General features: G+C 37.1%; 1 protein-coding gene across 1 annotated transcript in view; it reads left to right on the forward strand.

Moving 5' to 3' along the window:
• The window catches only part of LOC126251469 (atrial natriuretic peptide receptor 2-like), a 301,860-nt gene that overhangs the window by 217,144 nt on the left and 65,017 nt on the right, over window positions 1–19,699 (forward strand). Inside the window, exons 6-7 of the mRNA XM_049951908.1 lie at window positions 8,396–8,525; window positions 17,337–17,459. Coding sequence (XP_049807865.1) covers window positions 8,396–8,525; window positions 17,337–17,459 — 253 coding nt within the window. The remainder of the gene's footprint in view (window positions 1–8,395; window positions 8,526–17,336; window positions 17,460–19,699) is intronic.

Consider the following 19,699-nt stretch of genomic DNA (forward strand, 5'->3'; position numbering starts at 1 on the left):
ATATCAAGAGCTCAGATTAAAAACCAGTCCCAAGCAAGAAGGGAAAGCAGAAAGGTGGAAGGAGTATATAGAGGGTCTATCCTTGAGTGCAATATTATGGAAATGGAAGAGGATGTAGATGAAGGTGAGATGGGAGATATGATACTACGTGAAGAATTTGACCGAGCAGTGAAAGACATGGCTCTGAGCACTATGGGACTCAACTGCTGAGGTCATTAGTCCCCTAGAACTTAGAACTAGTTAAACCTAACTAACCTAAGGACATCACAAACATCCATGCCCGAGGCAGGATTCGAACCTGCGACCGTAGCGGTCTTGCGGTTCCAGACTGCAGCGCCTTTAACCGCACGGCCACTTCGGCCGGCTGCAGTGAAAGACCTAAATCAAAACAAGGCATGGGAATCGACAACACTTCATTAGAACTACTGGGTGAGACAGCCATGACAAAACTGTTCCATGTGGTGAGTAAGATGATTAAAACAGGCAAAATACCATCAGACTAACAAATAATATAATAATACCAATTCCAAAAAAGCAGATGCTGACAGGTATGAAAATTACTGAACTATCACTTTAATAAGTCACGGTTGCAAAATACTAATGCGAATCCTTTACAGAAGAATGGAAAAACTGGTAGAAGTCAACCTCGGGGAAGATCAGTTTGGATTCCCCACAAATGTAGGAATATATTATGCAAAAACTGACTCTATGACTTCTCATAGAAGATAGGTTAGGGAAAGGGAAACCTTTGTTTATAGCTTTTGTAGACTTTTTTAGAGGAAGCTTTTGGCAATGTTGCCTGGAATAGTCTCTTTCAAATTCTAAAGGGGGCAGTGGTAAAATACGGGGAGCAAAATGCTACTTACAATTTGTACAGAAACTGGGTGGCAGTTATAAGAGTCGAGGCCGGGGGAGGAAAGCAGTGGTGAGAAGGGAGTGAGACAGGGTTATTGCCTATTCATGATGTTATTCAATATGTATATTGAGGAACCAGTAAAGGAAACAAAAAGAAAAATTTGGAGTAGGAATTAAACCCCAGGGAGAAGAAAATAAAAATTTAAGGTTTGCCATTGACAGAGTAAATCTTTCAGAGATAGCAAAGGACTTGGAAGAGCAGTTGGATGTAGTAGACAGTGTCTTGATAGGAGGATATAAGATGAACACCAACAAAAGCAAAGCAAGGATATTGGAATGTAGTCAAATTGACAGAGCACTGAAAGACCTAAATTGAAACAAGGACATGGGAATGGACAACACTCAGAAGTATGGGAGAGCCAGAAAAACATGTCTAAAGAAGAGAAATTTGTTATCATTGAGTACAGATTAAAGCATCAGGAAGTCTTATCTGAAAGTATTTGTATGGCGTGTTGCCATGCATGGAAGTGAAACATGGATGATAAACTGTTTAGACAAGAAGAGAGTAGAAGCTTTTGAATTGTGGAACTACAAAAGAATGCTGAAGACTAGATAGGTAGATCAAGTAACTAATGAAGGGGTACTGAGTAGAACTGTGGAGAAGGGGAATTGGTGGCACAACTTGACTAGAAGAAGGGATGGGATGGTGGGAAACATTCTGAGGCATCAAGGGATCACCTATTAGTAATGGGGAGGGGAGGGGAGGGGGAGCTTAGAGGGTAAAAATCATAGAGGTAGACCAAGAGGTGAATACAGTAAGCAGATACAGAAGGATGTAGGTTGCAGTAGTTACTCAGAGATGAAAAGGCTTGCACAGGATAGAATAGAATGGAGAGCTGCATCAAACCAGTCTTTTGACTGAAGACCACACCAACAACACATACATATGGACATTCATTTCTATTTCTCCGTTGCTCTATTTGCAAAGGAAACAGGAAAGGAAATGACCAGTAGTGCCACAGGGTACCCTCTGCTAAGCACTATATGATGGCTTGTGTAATATGCATGTAGATGCAGAATGTCCTTTGCTATTATGAGCAGTATTGTACACTCTGTAATGTGATGGCTACTGCTTCACATGTCAGGCATTTCAAATATCAGCCACCACCACTTTTTGTACTGTCATGTGTGCATGAATATTCTTAGTCAGATACTAAAATTTACAGGTAAGGAAGTATATACACATAAAAAAACGTTTTGCATCACACTGGTTCTCAGAACTCCTGAAGATAGGTGTTGACTGTGGAAATTGTATCACAGACACAGTTCCTTTGACTGTTCAGAGATGTCACTAAAACCGCACAAAAATGTAAGCAACCATGCATGAGCAGTGCCTATTAGATGGAGGAGGTCTGACAGCCAATCATTTCCAGTCATTCCACCAGCAATAAGGTACATGGCCTGTGTTGTCTGTAGTTCAACCATGCCTTGATGGTCAATACCGAGGTTCAATCACGTTCGCATTGTTACTTTGTGCCAGGAAGGGCTCTCAACAAGGGGAGTGTCTAGGTGTCTCAGAGTGAAACAAAGCAATGTTGTTTGGACATGGAGGAGATACAGAGAGACAGGAACTGTTGATGACATGCCTCGTTCAGGCTGCCCAATTTCTACTACTGCAGTGGATGACCGTTTCCTAAAGATTATGGCTTGGAGAAACCATGACAGCAACACCACAATGTTGAATAATGCTTTTTGGGCAGCCACACGACGTCGTATTATGAATCAAACTGTACGCAATAGGCTGCATGGTGCGCAACTTCCATAGTGAGGTCCATCTTTGCAAACATGACACCATGCATCGCGGTACAGATGGGTCCAACAACATGCCGAACGGACCACTCAGGATTGGCATCACATTCTCTTCACCGATGAGTGTCACATATGCCTTCAACCAGACAATCGTCAGAAACGTGTTTTGAGGCAACCTGGTCAGGCTGAACGCCTTAGACACACTGTCCAGTGAGTGCAGCAAGGTGGAGGTTCCCTGCTGTTTTGGGGTGGCATTATGTGGGGCCGATGCATGCCGCTGGTGGTCATGAAAGGCACCGTAATGGCTGTACGATATGTGAATGCCATCCTCTGACCGATACTGAAGCCATATTGGCGAGACATTCGTCTTTACAGACAACAATTTGAGCCTCCATCATGCACATCTTGTGGATGACTTCCTTCAGGATAACGACATCGCTCAAATAGAGTGGCCAGCATGTTCTCCAGACATGAACCCAAACGAACATGCCTGGAATGGATTGAAAAGGGCTGTTTATGGACGACATGACCCACCAACCACTCTGAGCGATCTACACCGAATCGCCATTGATGTGTGGGACAATATGGACCAACAGTGCCTTGATGGACTTGTGGATAGAATGCCATGACAAATACAGGAGTGCATCAATGCATGAGGATGTGCTACTGGGTATTAAAGGTACCGGTGTGGGTATTAGAGGTACCGGTGTGTACAGCATATTGGACCACCACCTCTGAAGGTCTCACTGTATGGCGGTACAACATGCAGTGTGTGGTTTTCTTGAGCAATAAAATGGGCGGAAATGATGTTTATGGTGATCTCTAGTCCCGTTTTCTGTACCGGTTCCAGAACTCTCGGAACCGAGGTGATGCAAAACTTTTTTTGATGTGTGCTGTTTTAAACTACACTTTGCATTAAAATTCAGGCTCTTTATTCATCAGTGACCTATGTAATTATAACTACCAGCTAATTTCCATAATAGCTTCTCTGTAGAGCATGAATAGTACCAAACCTGCTGGGAGTGACTAATTAAGATGCTGATAAGAGTGTGTTACATAAGAAGAGACATGCTGCATGTTGTGTCCCACAGCTGCTAGAAATTATGAAGCAGAAGAGTCACAGAAGGAAGGTTATGGCTGAAGAGGAGCACACATATTCAATTTATTCTTGTGTGAAAGTGAAATATTTTTGGTGTTATTGACTGGCAGATGTCTAGGTGTCAGCTAAGCCACCTAATTAGAAATTACTTTGCACGTGTTCACACCTTCATTCCATGAAGTTTAAGTGTTGTAACTCAAATGTAAACGTTTGATAACGTGGGCATTAAGACTGCATTTTTACATACTTGGTGACAATGAAAGATGTAAGGAAGATGGTGAAACCTGCAAATAACATGTAACTTGCTTCTAAATAGCTAAAGGAGCTGACCAACTCAACATCCCTATCAAATTTATGGATTTTCATCAACCCAGTTTCATGGCTCCACTCCGTGGTATACTGTGTAATTATTTTTGATCTAACTAAAGAGATTGGGACATAATCTAATGACCAGAATGTGTTACCATCTCTCCTATCCGTGCTAATGAAACTCTTTAGCTCTAGATCAAGTGTCATCCCTGTAATATACATTAGGATTTTAGGCTTGGACACATACAGATTTAATTAGTTAGTTATATGTTCAATGTATCAAAAGAAAAATGATATACAGATATAAGATGTGAGTTAGTAATTCTTACTCAACATCTTTTACACATTACAGTAATAGAAATTCTTCTGTGGAATAGGAGTTGCCAAAGAGAAACTTTCTCAGTTTGTTTTCAAATTTTACTTTGCTGTTTGTCAGACATCTTTTTATCACTGTATATGTGATCAAAAATATTTGTTGCAGCATCGTGCACCACTTTTTGTTTTAAAGACAACCTTAATGTGGAGCAACGAATGTCTTTTTTGCTTCTGGTGTTGTAATTATGTACATTACTGTAGCAGATTATTTGCAACAAACTTCATGAGGGAATAAATATAGTGTGAAGCAGTAGTCAGGAAGCCCAGGTTCTTTTTTAAAGATTAGTTACACCAGAACATTATTCCATATGGCATTAATGAATGCAAATACATAAAATATGTGAACATACTAAATTGTCTCTCCCAAACATTTACAATGATTCTAAGTGCAAACGTGGCTGAAGTAAGTAGTTTTAGGAGTTTCAGAATGTGCCTCTTCAAATTTAAACTCTCGTCAATATGGACATCTAAGAATTTTGAAGTTTCCACCCTATTTATTATTTCCTCACCATTTGTTACATTCATCATTTGTGTAGTACCCTTAGATTAGCAGAACTGAATATGTTGTGTCTTTTTAAAACTGATCATGAGACATTCACTGAAAATCAGTAATGGATTCTTTTATCATTTCTTCTGTTCCTGTATGTATGATTGGATTGATTGATATACTAGTGTCTTATGCAAAAAGAGTTAATTCTGCTGAGGTATATTAGATGCACTCTCATTTCCATATGTGAGGAACAAAAGTGGACCTAAGACTGAACCTTGGGAAACCCCATACATGATTTATCCTCAATCAGAATTATGTCCTCAGGCTGTATTGGTTGAACTATGAAGTACAACTTCCTGCATTATTTTGGTTACATATGACATTATCCACTGATTGGCTAAACCATCAAACCCATAAAACTTCAATTTATCTCGAAGAATACTCTGATTCACACAGCAAGTGATTTAGATAAGTCATAGAAAATAGAATCTGGCACTATTTTATTATTTAGTGCTCATAAAATGTGGTGAGTGAACATGTAAATGGCATTCTCAGTAAAGCAACCCCTCTGAAACACCAACTTTGATTTGCTGCAGGTACTATTGTTGCTAAGGTGAGACACTATTCTAGAACATATCACCTTCTTAATGGTTTTAGAAAATGATTTCAGCAATTAAACAGGTCAGTAGTTATTGACATCTCTTTTACAACCTTTCTTAAAGAGGGGTTTAACAATGGCAAATTTCATTCTCTCTGGAAAAATGCCTTGCTATAATGATGTATTACATATATTGGGTAAGACCAGGCTTATTATGAGAGAAAAAATCTGTAGCACTCTATTGGAAACACCATCAAAACTATATGAGCTTTTATTTTTGAGAGAATGTATGATTTTCTTAATTTCAGAAGCAGAAGTTGGTGATACATTCATATGATTCAATTTTATAAGAGCTACTTTTCAATGTACTGCTGTCATTTTTCTCTTTAATTGTTTGTCCCTATACCTTCTACTATATTGAAGAAATTATTACTAAATACAATTGCTACCTGTGTCCTTCCATTAAGTTCATTAGTGATGTTATCTTATTCTGTGGCTGGTTGTCCTGTCTCTCATTTCACTGCATTCCATATAGCCTTAAGTTTGTTGTTGGAATTATTGATTTCTGACATTATGTGCAAGTTCCTTGATTTTTAATAACCTTTCTTAGTAATTTAGAGTAGTTTTGTAGTGTGCAACTACTTCAGGATCCCAGCTTGTTTTTGATAAAAGATATCTGTCCCTTTTCCTTTCACAAGATATTTTAATCTCCTCCATGGTTTATACATGGTTGTTTAGTGTCCCTTCTCATTAGGTTGAGTGAAAAGCTATTTTCAAATAATGATATGAATGTATCATGGAAAAGCTTAAATTTTGTGTTAGCATTTTTTTTTTTTTTTTTTTTTTTTTTTTTTTTTTTTTTTTTCTTCATTATAAATTTTGTCCCAGATCATCTCCTATACGCTATTCTTAAAATCATTCATCTCTCAGTCATGAATTATTGTAACTGATTTCCACTGGGTAGTATCCATACTGTAAGGCACTTTATCCTAACTAACTGTGCATCATCATTAGAGGGAATATTTGTTATTAGGTAAACTGTTATTTTTTAGTTCCAAGGAAAGTACATGGAATATCAGACAGCCTTGCCAGGAAGTATGTCATGCAGGAAGATTTTATTTGCACCAAAGTAGACTGTACTGATTGTCAAGGTTAGGTTCATAAATAAAGGTTGCAGAGATGAACTCTGACATGACATTGTTGTTAGTGGCTTATTTTCTACCCAGTGTCAAATTTCAAGCATTTGTTTCACAGATCATTGTTTAATAAATTTGCTGACCTGTTATGTTAGGCTTGACACATATTAGTAGATATCTTTGAGATAGTTCATACATTCCATTCTTTCAGAAATTTTTCCACTCTCAGTCTGAGATGTGAGAATCATTTCTTTTTATAACTTGGACTTTTTACCTCTTTTACTGATCACAATATGAACTGATGTATACACATTACTTGTACCCTTTATATTCTCATCAGAAATGCCCTCCTTCAGAATAAGTTTAGATAATGCCACTTTATTACTCTGGGTAACTTAGTGGTGAAGTTAGCAATGACAAAAACATTTCATAAGGAGACTGACGAAAGTAAAGGAGCTGTATTTTGCTTAAATGTCACACAAGGGTAGTAAATGCCAAGGTTTAATATAAGACAGCTGCCAGTTACTTCTTCCTAATGACTGTAGCCATTTTTTCTGGCGTGATTGACACCTGGAAATGCATTGCTGCAGTACTCTATTATTGCTTATTGTAAAGAAAAATTTCAATTGCAGAAGTACATGTAATTTAAAAAAGGAGGAGTGGAGAGGTAAAGTATAAGGGGAACTGATATCACTCCAGTTTCATTGTTAAATGACTAAATTGTGAACACCCTCTGGGAAATTAATCTTTTGGTTCTTACTGATAGTCTCAAACTGGTATGTAAATTGTACTGAGTATATCTTGCCATCACTTCTGATTTTTTTAAAAAAAAAAAGGTTAGTTGCATCTCCGACCTGCTATTTATTGAAACACTGCAACAGGAGATACATTTTGTCTCTCACCATATTGCCATAATAATTGGAATACCAGGATAGAAGAATGCAAGTTGTAATTATCAATAGTTATTAATTACAGTTTGTGTGTTATCTGCAGTTGCTGGTTTCCAGTTTGTTCGTGAGTTTCCATAAACATCCTGACTGACATATACTTCTTCCACGAATTCTCATCTGTCTGTGAGCAAGAAATATTTCTACAGCTTTCTTCACCTAAGCTCCATTTCTCTATGTTACAAGCAAAATGAAATGATGATTCACTGATCTGCATACGCAGGGGCTAATGGTGTAACTACGCGCACACTGCTTGACATCTTACTGACAAGTACACGATGTCTATCTAAGCAGCCCACAAGAATTCTACCATGCACCTATAAGTTTCTTGATATGTTTTATGTAACTGGCTACAGTCATTTTTCCAGTGTACTGCATAATCATTGATGGCAATGACATTTCTTGGCCACTGAATTTTTTAAAGAATATGATTTATTGACATAGGTGATGCTAGCATTTCTTGTTGAAGTTATTGATTAGTTAGCTGTACTTTACAATTGAAATGGGTTTCAGCTAACTCATAACATGGTGGACTTGAGAAAAGTCACACAGTTTCTCCATGGTAATTTATTCTTCTCTTCATCTTCCTATTCCACAGTTTCCTCACTTAATTTAGTATGTTCCTTTTTCTACAGCTCTTAGGCTTCTCTCTCATTTTACAGCTTTGACTGTGACTCCCTAATTCCACTCATCTCTGAGTTTCCATTTATTAAATTTTGTAATAAAGCACCAGTTCTTAAAAGAAAGTAAGAATGTGCTATGCTTTCATTTCTGCAGCGAGCGGGTATCAGAGGATCTGCAGGTGTCTGGCCGACAGCAGGGCCTATCTATTACCTTGCTTGTCCTGGTGCTTATTATATCACCCATCATAGTTCTGCTTGTCCTCAACGCCACACGTACCATACAGGTGAGCTACAGCAATTTCCTGACAGCAAGGGAATTTGATGTGTGGCTAAACTTATTTTATGCATTTCTAAGTTTGTCTTCACAAGCTTCTTGAGGAGAGCTCAGGAGCAAGATCATATGAATGACTGCTGTCTGTCCTCACCTTTGTTGTTGTGTCTTTCTCAACCTGGGGTCCCTTGAGTGACTTGCCCAACTCTGTTTTAGTATTTTCCATACCTTTCACTTCCCCCCACTCTCCTTTTAGCTGTGAAAAAATAAATCCTTGCTTCCAAAGTATTGAGATTTTCAGTTTTTTTTCTTTATTTGTTGCACTTGAGCTTTTATGACAGTAAGTAAAGATTATGTATGTAAGGGGTATCCGAGAAGTTCAATTGTCCACCAAATACCAATGGATATCTGTGTCATGCACCACTCCTCATTGAAAGCTGTATCTTAACCTTATCTAGGGCAGAGAAAGTTATGATAACTGCCTTGTCATACATATTCTTCACTGCTACTATTACACAGCATTCTCAGTCACAATAAGCCAGTCATCCAGTTGAACAAATGGCCATTGCCAATTATATTCAAGTGTAAAATAGACTGCCTAGTTACAGAGCATGCCAGTTATCACAATACACTTACTTGCAATAGCTATATTACAAAGCATGCCATGTGCATCCTCCCATTTAGTGGGAGCTTCTTTGAAATCAACAGATAGAAACTGTGTTTATGGTATGTCCAATAATGTTACAGCTGTCCTGCTTCAAACCTCACCTAGTTCTTTCATTCTGCCTCCCTGGCCTGCCCTTTGTATTGTTCTGCTGATGCTCCTCCATGGCTCCTTTTTTTCTATTCAGATCCTCTCATCTTTGTCATTCACTTCAGACTCAATGAGTTTTTCCAGTCCATGCATTATGCACTATTATTCTATATTACTGCATCTCCTTATTTTGTTGTGTCATTTACTGCTTCCCTGTTTTGTAACCCTCATCTTCACCATGGAAAATTTTCCCTTCCTTAACTCTCCAATGTGAGCCAGCTCTATTCTTCTACAGCCATACTCTGTTCCTCAACCTCTCTTCACTCTGAGAAACCTTCCAACTTCTTCTTCACTCCATGGATTCCAACTTCCCAGTCTTCTCAATCAAAACAACTATTAATTCCTGTTACATTATGGCATCAGAAGTGTCCATGTAAAAGAAATTTATCTCTGTGCTTGGAAGAAGAACAGAAGATAGAAATCCAGCAGTTTTCTATTTTTGTGCCTCCTAATCTGGACTTTGTCTTGAAGTCCTCTCTGTCATATACTACATTTCATCCATGACTCTTTGTTAGGGTAATAATTAAGATTGATGAGCAAGGCAAGGCCTTATGATAGGTTCTCAATATGAATTGATTTGTTGTGTCATTGGTTTCCTTGTGTCTTTCATTTACGCACGCACACCAGCAGATAGCATGCATGCAAACAGTTATTAACTGCTCATTTGTTTTATGAGCAGCAGCTGCAATCAGTTGTGTCTTAAAAACTAAAGCATTAACTGTCATACAGTTTTAAGCTCCCTGCCAACATGTATTATAATTGGTGAAAGAAGACATATACAAAATTCTCGGATGCCCTGTAGCTGTACGTTAACTACTTGTGAACTGATTTTGATAGTTTTCATGTTCTTATTCAGACAGCAGAATTTTTAATAGGAAAACTTTTTTCTCTACACATTTGCATGCTAAACATTAAGAAACATTAATATAAGGTGTACCGTGGCCATCCTCTAGCTCTTAACTATATTTGTAATTAAATATAAAGTAAAAGAGGTACACCAGTAAACAAATAACAGAAAATTCAAGTGTATTGTAGGAGCAACTACAGAAATTATTTGCTTATCACATCTGGAAACACATATCAGAAAAGGATTACATAGTATTTCTTGGTTTCTCATAAATAACTTCATGTTAACAGAATCTTCCATTGGTTCTTGGTAGAACAACATTATAATAACATAAAAGCTCCAGTTTGTTTTTGTTCTACAATATTACTTTTATTGTGTTAAGCACTTTTCGGCTTACAAGGCCATCTTCACACATTTACTGAGTATTGTTACCAAAGAAGTGACAATGTTTGCAAATAACAGTGGAAGAGAAGTAACGTGTCTAGACTGAAGCAGAAACATACAGTAAGTAACATCTTTGCCAGTGTGTTGGTAATGCAATGAAAAAGTAAAAAATTGAACAGTAAATAAATAAAAATGGAGTAGGCAGGAAAAAATTTAACACAGAATAGGAATAGTATGCCTACATAACAGTTTCTCTTAATAAACAAAACTAATAAAATAAAATAAAATTAGTACTTGACAAGGTTACATCAAGAGGTATAAAACATGGAGAGTTACACACAAACAAGGTAAAAGAAGAAACAATTAGCAATGCAACTACAGAATACATAAGGAACTTAAGCAATATCAGTCAGATAAACAGAAATAAATAAATGAAGGAAAATGGAGATGTTTGAGGGAACATACACTAAATGTAATCTTTGAGAGTGTGGTGGTATTGCATTTTAACATTAACATTATATTCAAAGCAGTGGCTATGTAATAGTTTGCATTAAATAAATGAACAAAGTAAAATATGAACAATATTTGATGAGACAACTACAAGAGGTGTTAAACATGGGCAGTAATAAAAGTACCAGTTAAAAGAAAGCCTTAACTATTGAAAATACAGTCTATATGGAATAAAATTGACAACTTCAATAAAACAAAAGAACTTAATTAATACAGGAAAAGGGGAATATGTAGGAACAGACAGTGTGGAAAGTAATGAACAACAGAAGTGATTATTTGAAGTTTAGCAGAACGGAAGTGTTGAGCTATGTCTGATCATTTAGGATTAGATCTGGACTGTGAGCAAGATGTTTGTTAATTTCCAGGGCTTCCAGCAGGTTGAGTTTATGGCCTTTGTTTGCTAAGTGAAGTACCTGGGGCACTGGCTGGCACTTGTGAAACTCACTCAGTACATACTCAGCAAATGTGGAGACAGAATTCTGAAAGCCCCAGCTGCGTTCATATTCACCCAGCTTAGTTGATATGTCTCTAACTGTCTGACTGATGTAAAATTTGTCACAGTCAGAACAGGTGATTTTGTATACCCCATTGTTGGCTAATAACTGTATCTTATCTTTGATATTAAAAACACACTGGGCTGTTGTGTTCTTAACATAGTATGAAAGTCTATACTTGCAGGCTTTCAGTGCTTTGGCAACAATCTGTGATACCTCACCTAGATCTGGTAGTGTGCCCCTTTTCTTGCAGACAGTGGATGAGGAAGCATTGGTGGAGGGAGGGGGGGAGGAGGCATAGAGGAGGGGTATAATCTTCCATTTTTGTTTCCTGTGCAAGATGTGGTCAATAAGAGCTGGATTGTAAATTTTAAATTTTATTGTATCTAACTCTGCTTTAAAATCATCTCTGGACATGGGGATGGAAATGAGATGGTGTACTATTGAGTGGAAAGCTGCATGTTTGCGAGATATGAGGAGTCGTGAGCAAGAAGGTATTACTGTGTCTGTAGTTGTAGTTTTTCTATGAATTTTGAAATAATGTGTGTGTGTACTGACATCAATGGTGAGATCTAAGAAGTTCACGGATTTGTTGCAAATCACCATTGTGAACTGAATATTTTTATGTTGACTGTTTAGGTTTTTCAAAAATGTGTTGAGTTGTCTTGTAGAACAAGTTGGCTGAAATATTTATGGACGATTTTGAACAAAATTTTCTAAAAACAGAACTTTTGAGTGCAAATATCAAATACTGGTTTAGATATGTAGATGACGTCCTGTGTATGTGGACTAGTTATAAGACAAATTATACCCCTCCATAGAGGAGGGGTATAATTTGTCTTATAACTGCTTCCCCATCTTCTGTCTGCAACAAATAGTGTACACAACTGTTTCTAGGTGAGGTATCACAGATTGTTGCCAAAGCACTGAAAGCCTACAAGTATAAGCTTTCCTACTATGTTAAGAACATGACAGCCCAGTGTATTTTTAATAGCAAGGATAAGATCCAGTTAATGGCCAACAGTGGGATATACAAAATCACCTGTTCTGACTGTGACAAATTTTACATTGGTCAGACAGTTATAGACATAGCAACTAAACTGACTGAATATGAACACAGCTGGGGCTTTCAGAATTCTGTCTCCACATTTGCTGAGCATGTACTGAGTGAGTTTCACAACTGCCAGCCAGTGCCCCAGGTACTTCACTGCTGGAAGCCCTGGAAATTAACAAACATCTTGCTCACAGTCCAGATATAATCCTAAATGACCAGACACAGCTCAACACTTCCGCTCTGCTAAATGTTATATAGTCATTTCTGTTGTTCAGTGCTTCCCACACTGCCTGTTCCTATATATTCCCATTTCCCTGCATTCATTAAGTTCTTTTGTTTTGTTGAAGTTGTCTATGTATTCCATATAGACTGTAGTTTCAATAGTTAAGGCTTTCTTTTAACTGGTACTTGTATTACTGTCCATGTTTAACACCTCTTGTAATTGTCTCATCAAATATTGTTCATATTTTACTTTGTTCATTTATTTAATGCAAACTGTTACATAGCCACTGTTTTGAATGTATTGTTAATGTTAAAATGAAGTACCACAACACTCTCAAAGATTACATTTTGTGTATGTTCCCTCAAACATATCCATTTTCCTGCATTTATTTATTTCTGTTTATCTTTTTGATGTTGCTTGACATCATTATGTATTCTGTAGTTACATTGATAATTGCTTCTTCTTTTAGCTGGTTTGTGTATAATCCTCCATGTTTTATACCTCTTGATGCAGCCTTGTCAAGTACTAATTTTATTTTATTTTATTAGTTTTGTTTATTAAGAGAAACTGTTATGTAGGCATACTGCTCCTATTTTGTGTTAAAGTTTTCCTGCCTACTCCATTTTTATTTATTTACTGTTCAATTTTTTACTTTTTCGTTGCATTGCCACCACACTGTCAAAGATCTTATTTACTGTATGTTTCTGCTTCAGTCTAGATGTGTTACTTCTCTTCCACTGTTATTTGCAAACATTGTAACTTCTTTGGTAACAATACTCAGTAAATGTGTGAAGATGGCCTTGTAAGCCGAAAAGTGGTTAACACAATAAAAGTATTATTATAGAACAAAAGCAAACTGGTGCTTTTCATTTATTATAACTTTTTGTGTAATTTTGTAAATGTTCATTAAATACCACAATTTTGATTCTAAGGAGAAATCAGTGTCTTAATACAAAAATATAAAAGCGTAAATGTTTTGTACTTTATGAGCGCCTGTATTCTCAAAATTATGAATATTGTTTCCATTATATGTAACAAGAAATGACAGAAGGCTAATCGCCTGAACAAAATCCAGGTAATGCATTTAAGTATGATAAATACATGGCCATATAATTTAGGAGTGCAGAATATATTAAGTTTCACTTACACAGGTATATCAACATCCACACAATGTTTTAGAAAATGAATACCATTTAGCTTATATGGCTCCATTTAATGTGTAATTAATAGTCATTTCATTTATCTTGTTATAGCATTTTGTAATGCACTGCATGGTATTCATAAATTTCTGTTCATAATGAGTATCAAATTGTGGATATATATATTTTTATTAAGATATTTTGCATCTCTGTTTTAACAAAGTTGAGTCTTCCGTGGTAATGGTTGCTTCTTTTCCAACCTGGTTGAATTGAAACAGTGCAGTTGAGTTAACTAAACCATGTAGATCACATTCATAAAGTTTCGTTTTGGCAAAATATGTACTTTAAGTAAAACACAAAATTAAATGTGCAGTTAACTGAGAACATAGAAAGAAGATTAAATTTAGGCAAAATTATGTATAAAACATAACAATATTTATTATTTTGTCCATTCACTAGAACCACTGTTGAAAAACTCTTCCAAGAAATATAGTGGATGTTGTTTCAAGTCCTGAGCAATTTTTTTTCCGAAATTATTCAGGTGGCAGGGATTTCACTTCTGGAAGCAGTTGATTGTACATTTTTAGGGCGACTGTTGGAAAGCTGCCTTGTGTACTTGATAGGCGACACCTTGGCACTTCAATGTTCCTCTTACAGCGAGTGTCATGATTATGTATTTCTTGTCTTATGCTAAAGTTCCTTTGATTTTCTTTTATATAAATGAGGCAGAAAACACATACTGGCTAAAAACAGTCATTATACCTAGCCTGGTGAAAATAGGCTTATAGTGGTCTAGTCTTTTGCTAGAGGATATGACCCTGATGGCTTTTTTTTTTTAAATAGCAACACATCTTTGCAGCCTGAGGAGTGTCTCCACAACAACAGTTCATGGCTAATCTGCCTGTGGAAGAGTTCATGGCAGATATTGTGAGAAACTGGTCAGTTATTACCCTCTTCAGCTTCCTCAGGAGGTATATCACACGAGAAAGTTTGGTGCATACATATGCAGTGTGATCATCCATGGAAAGTTTGCTGTCAATCTTGAAGTCCAGTAGTCTGACAGTCTCCATGTTTTCTTGCTCTTCAATGTTGGTTAGACTGCATATCAAATGTTGGTTTTTTTTTTTTTTCATTGGTCTTCATTTTATTTATGATGAACCATTCATTTATTTCTTCAAACATCAAATTTGATGCACCAAGAGCTTCTGCAGCTGTATGTCCTTTGGCAATAAGGGTAGTGTCATCTGCAAACTGCAACATTTGACTATTACTGCTCATATCATTGGCATATATGAGGAATAGGAGAGGTCCTAAGACTGATCCTTGGGGCACTCCATGTACCAGTTTTTGTTCAAGAGAAGTTGCTCCGTGCACTGATACTACCTGCTATCGATTTTCCAAATAAGATTAGAGTGTTGATAGAACAACACCTCCAACACCATAGCATCTTAACTTGGCTGTTAGTGTTGTCTGTGAGATGCAGTCAAAGGCTTTGCTGAGATCACAAAGTGTCAGTGCCACACTCTCTCTCTCTCTCTCTCTCTCTCTCTTCAAAACTCTGTCGGATCATTTTTAATAAGTCCAGTGTGGCTGTCACTGTTGATCTCCCTTTGCGGAATCCGTGCTGTGTGTTTTGGAATAAGTTGTTTTCCTCAAAGTAAATCAGTACCTGGCAGTGCATCACAGACTCAGTAACTTTGGCTAGTACTGGTACCACTGAGATTAGTCTGAAACTGGACACCTCGCATGGATCCCCCTTCTTATATATTGGTACTGTGCGTGGCAGTTTAAGGAAGTCTGGGAAGACACCAGAAGATAGACATTTGTCTATTGCTATGGCTAGTGGCTGAGCTAATTCTGCAATAATTTTCTTTAGCAGTGTGCAGGACATGCCATAGATGTCTACACTTTCTGAGTGTTTGTAGGAGTTCACAATTTTTATCATGTCTTCAGGGTGTACTTCCTTCCAGTTTTGAATACTGCACCTACCTAGTAACATTTAGAGCCTGCCTTTGTTCTCCTTGATGGTAGTGATGAAATGTTTCGAAATGGACTTCATGTCATACCTAAAATGGGAATCCATCCAGATCACTGCTACTCATAACTCAGTTGATTAGAGTTTGGTCCAAGACATTTCTGTCTCTCAGGGGGTCCCACTCAGGTTCAGTAGGACTGAATTGCCAAATTTATGGGTTGTATGGCCAGTGCGGAAGACAAACAAATGGATGCACACAGGTTGTTGTTTAGCATTGGATTGGTGAGGTGTTTTATGTATTTTAGCGTGTCTACTGTTACAATCCACAGTATCCAAAGGTGACCGTTCTCACAAAACATTGTTGTCAGTGGTAGTTTACTCAAGTGACAGCAGCATTATTTAAATGAAATAGTTAAAGAGTCCTAAATCAATGGAATGTGGAAAGTTCAGCAGCTGCATGATGTTGGAGATGGAGTGTCTCATGCTTCAGGCATCTGCAATCTGATCACTGTAAAATGCACTGATATCAGACATGATGATGAATCTGTAATCATGTATCAAACTGACTGTCATTATATGGCTTCTGGACATCTCCACACTGGATTCACATTTGGGAGGATGATGGTTTAATCCCGCATCTGGCCATCCTGATTTAGGTTTTCCATGATTTCCCTAAATCACTCCAGGCAAATGCCGGGATGGTTTCTTTGAAAGGGCATGGCCGACTTCCTTCCCTAAACTGATGAGACCGATGACCTTGCTGTGTGGTCTCCTCCTCCCAAAACAACCCCCAACAGGACATGTCATTCATGTGACATGCTGAACTCTTTCGTTAATTTCTTTTTTCTTTGACTTTAAGAAATATGTTATTGTTCAAGGCATGAAATGTTTTGAATAGTGAGTGTCTTATTTTATTGTGACAAAGGAATATGTCGGTAGAAGTTTCTTTTTTTCCATTATGAGCATTTTTACACTTAGTGCAATGAGTTTTTGGCTACCATTAGAGACAGCAGATTAGCTTTTGGCTGGTTAATACTACATCCATTATTGACAGCAGCAGTGCAACCATAGATTTGGCTATTTTAAACTTACCAGCTGATTGTTGATAAATTGAGAACTTTTTACAGCTGATTGTTGGTAAACTGGGAACTTTTTATGAATTTATCTAAATTGGAAAACAACAATAAACAAAGAAAAAATAAAGATTTCTGTTGATATGTTAGCTTTTATTTATACCAGACTTAGTTTTCTACATTTTCACTCCCAGTTTTCTAATTTTGATTTAATGAATAAAAAATTATTGATAGTAGCTAAAATGACAAACTTTTTATCTCTAATAAAAGATCAGAAAGTTAAGGAAACCTTTTCCATGAATTTATTCCAGACATTTGCTGAAACACTGATAAAGAGGACACAGGAACTACGTAGTGAGAAGCGCAAAAGTGATCGGCTCCTATTCCAGATGTTACCACCCGCTGTTGTCAGACAACTGCGGCAACAGAAACAGGTAATTGGCAAAACTTATGCCATTTACATAATGACAGAATAATAATGGCTTATGGTCATGGAACAATGATATTTTCATTTGCGTACATTTTTTAAAAATTGAAACTAAGTAATTGAAGATGTTGAAATATTGAATATAGTGTTCTAATTATTGGATATAATTAGAAGTGTACATTGCATAGTAAATGGTCTGACATTTGTATTTATAATGATCAAAACTCTGCCTTTATTTAGATGAACACTGTTTCCATACCAGTGTCGTATTTTTAAACATATCAGTAATGTCAGATTTTAATTGCTAAAGAGGTGAAAAAACTGCACTTTAAATTTACTAAAAGAATCATATGGCATAGCTGATTGAGGTACCCCTAGGGGTAGCTTCAACTCCTTGATTGGAAATGATTTTCTTTCTCTGCACAAAGTGCCCTCTTTTCACGCTGTGTTTGAGAATTATGTCTTAAGCATTTTTGTTAATTTTAAGGAATGATTGAAAGCTAATTCTGGCATATAGCCTACTCTCCTTTATATATTTTTTTTAATTTATTTTATTATTTCTTCATTTATACATGCACAGTTCATCTGTTAATGATATGGGAATTGTCAACAAGTACAGTGAAAATAAATAGCTCTTGCATAGCAGCAAAAGGGCCACCAAGCTTAATGTAGCTATCCAACAACCAGTCACTAACAATTGTTTTATTTGGACAGAATTCCTTACAATATATTTATTTCAGAAGTTTTAAATTTAACATTGCATAATATGTTTATATCATTTTGTAAAAGTAATTGTCTGGAAGGGAGTAATAAAAATAACACACCACACAGATAGTCATTAGCCACAAAAAACTGAAGTATTTTGAACATTTTCACTCATTAGGAATGCAATAAGGAAGTTTTGCTGGTTAGTGCAAAAAACTAATCAATGTGTTAAGAAATGTGACACTTTAAGTATTTAGTCTGTGATGAACACTTAATCAGTCTTTCACCGACCTTTACACAAAGCCATATTCATAAAGTCTCTATCCATGACCGTATGCTGAAGTGTTGAAACAAAGAAAACACATAATAACCAGTCATACAACAATATTATTTGCCAATCATGATCGGTTTTGGAAACATAGCTGTATCTTCAGGTGGGGGCAAAAAAGCTGTCTCTTTGTCTCATTTATGATGTATACGAGGGGGGACCCAAAAATAACTGGAATTTCTTTCTAGAAAGCATATACTTTATTGTTTTCAAATACAACCTTAATCTCCTTCAAAGCACTCTCCATTAGCATTAATACACTTGTCCAAACATTCATTCCAGTGTTCGAAGCACCTTTTAAATTCATCCTCTTTGATACCTGCTAGCACTTTCATGACATTGCGTTTTACATCTTCCACATCCGCAAAATGCTTCCCTCTCAAGTCTCTTTTCATCCTCTGGAATAGGAAGAAGTCTGAGGGTGCTAAATCCAGTGAATAGGGCATGTGGGTCAAGGTAGTCGTCTTTGTTGAGGCCAAAAACTGGCGAATGCTGAGAGCCGTGTGCGCGGGAGTGTTGTCATGATGCAGGAACCACACGCCAGAATCCCACAAATCTGGACATTTTCGTGACAAACTTTTGCGAATCCGTTTCATAACCTACAAATAGAATTGTTGGTTTACTGTCTGGTTTTCAGGGACAAATTCAGAGTGTGTGATCCCTTTGATTTGGGGGGAAAAAAATTGATCAACATCGTTTTCACATTCGATTTCACTTGTCGAGCTTTTTTTGGTCAAGGTGAGCCAGGTGACTTCCATTGTGATGACTGTTGTTTACTTTCTGGATTGTACCAGTAGCACCATGACTCATCACCTGTAATGATTTTGTCGAAAAAGTGTGGATCAGCTTTGAACGCGTCCTTCATTTCGAGACAGGCTTGAACGCGACTATCCCTTTGATTTCCGGTAAGAATCTTCAGCAGGAATTTTGCTGCCACTCTTCACATCCCCAAATCGATGGTCAAGATGCGCTAAATTGAGCTCCAGGACAACCCGGACAAGTTCTCGAGTTGGTCAATTGTCCTGCGTCGATCTTCACTGATGAGATCATGGATTTTGTCGACGTCTTTGCTTCAAGCAGTTGGAGGTTGACCAGAATGGGGCAGATCTTCAACCACCATTTCTCCCATTTTAAACCAAGAAAACCATTCGTACACTTGTGTTTTACTAAGGGCATGGTCTTTGTAGGCTGTTGGAATCATCGCAACAGTTTCT

This window comes from Schistocerca nitens, chromosome 4, assembly GCF_023898315.1.
Source record: "Schistocerca nitens isolate TAMUIC-IGC-003100 chromosome 4, iqSchNite1.1, whole genome shotgun sequence".
NCBI lineage: Eukaryota > Metazoa > Arthropoda > Insecta > Orthoptera > Acrididae > Schistocerca > Schistocerca nitens.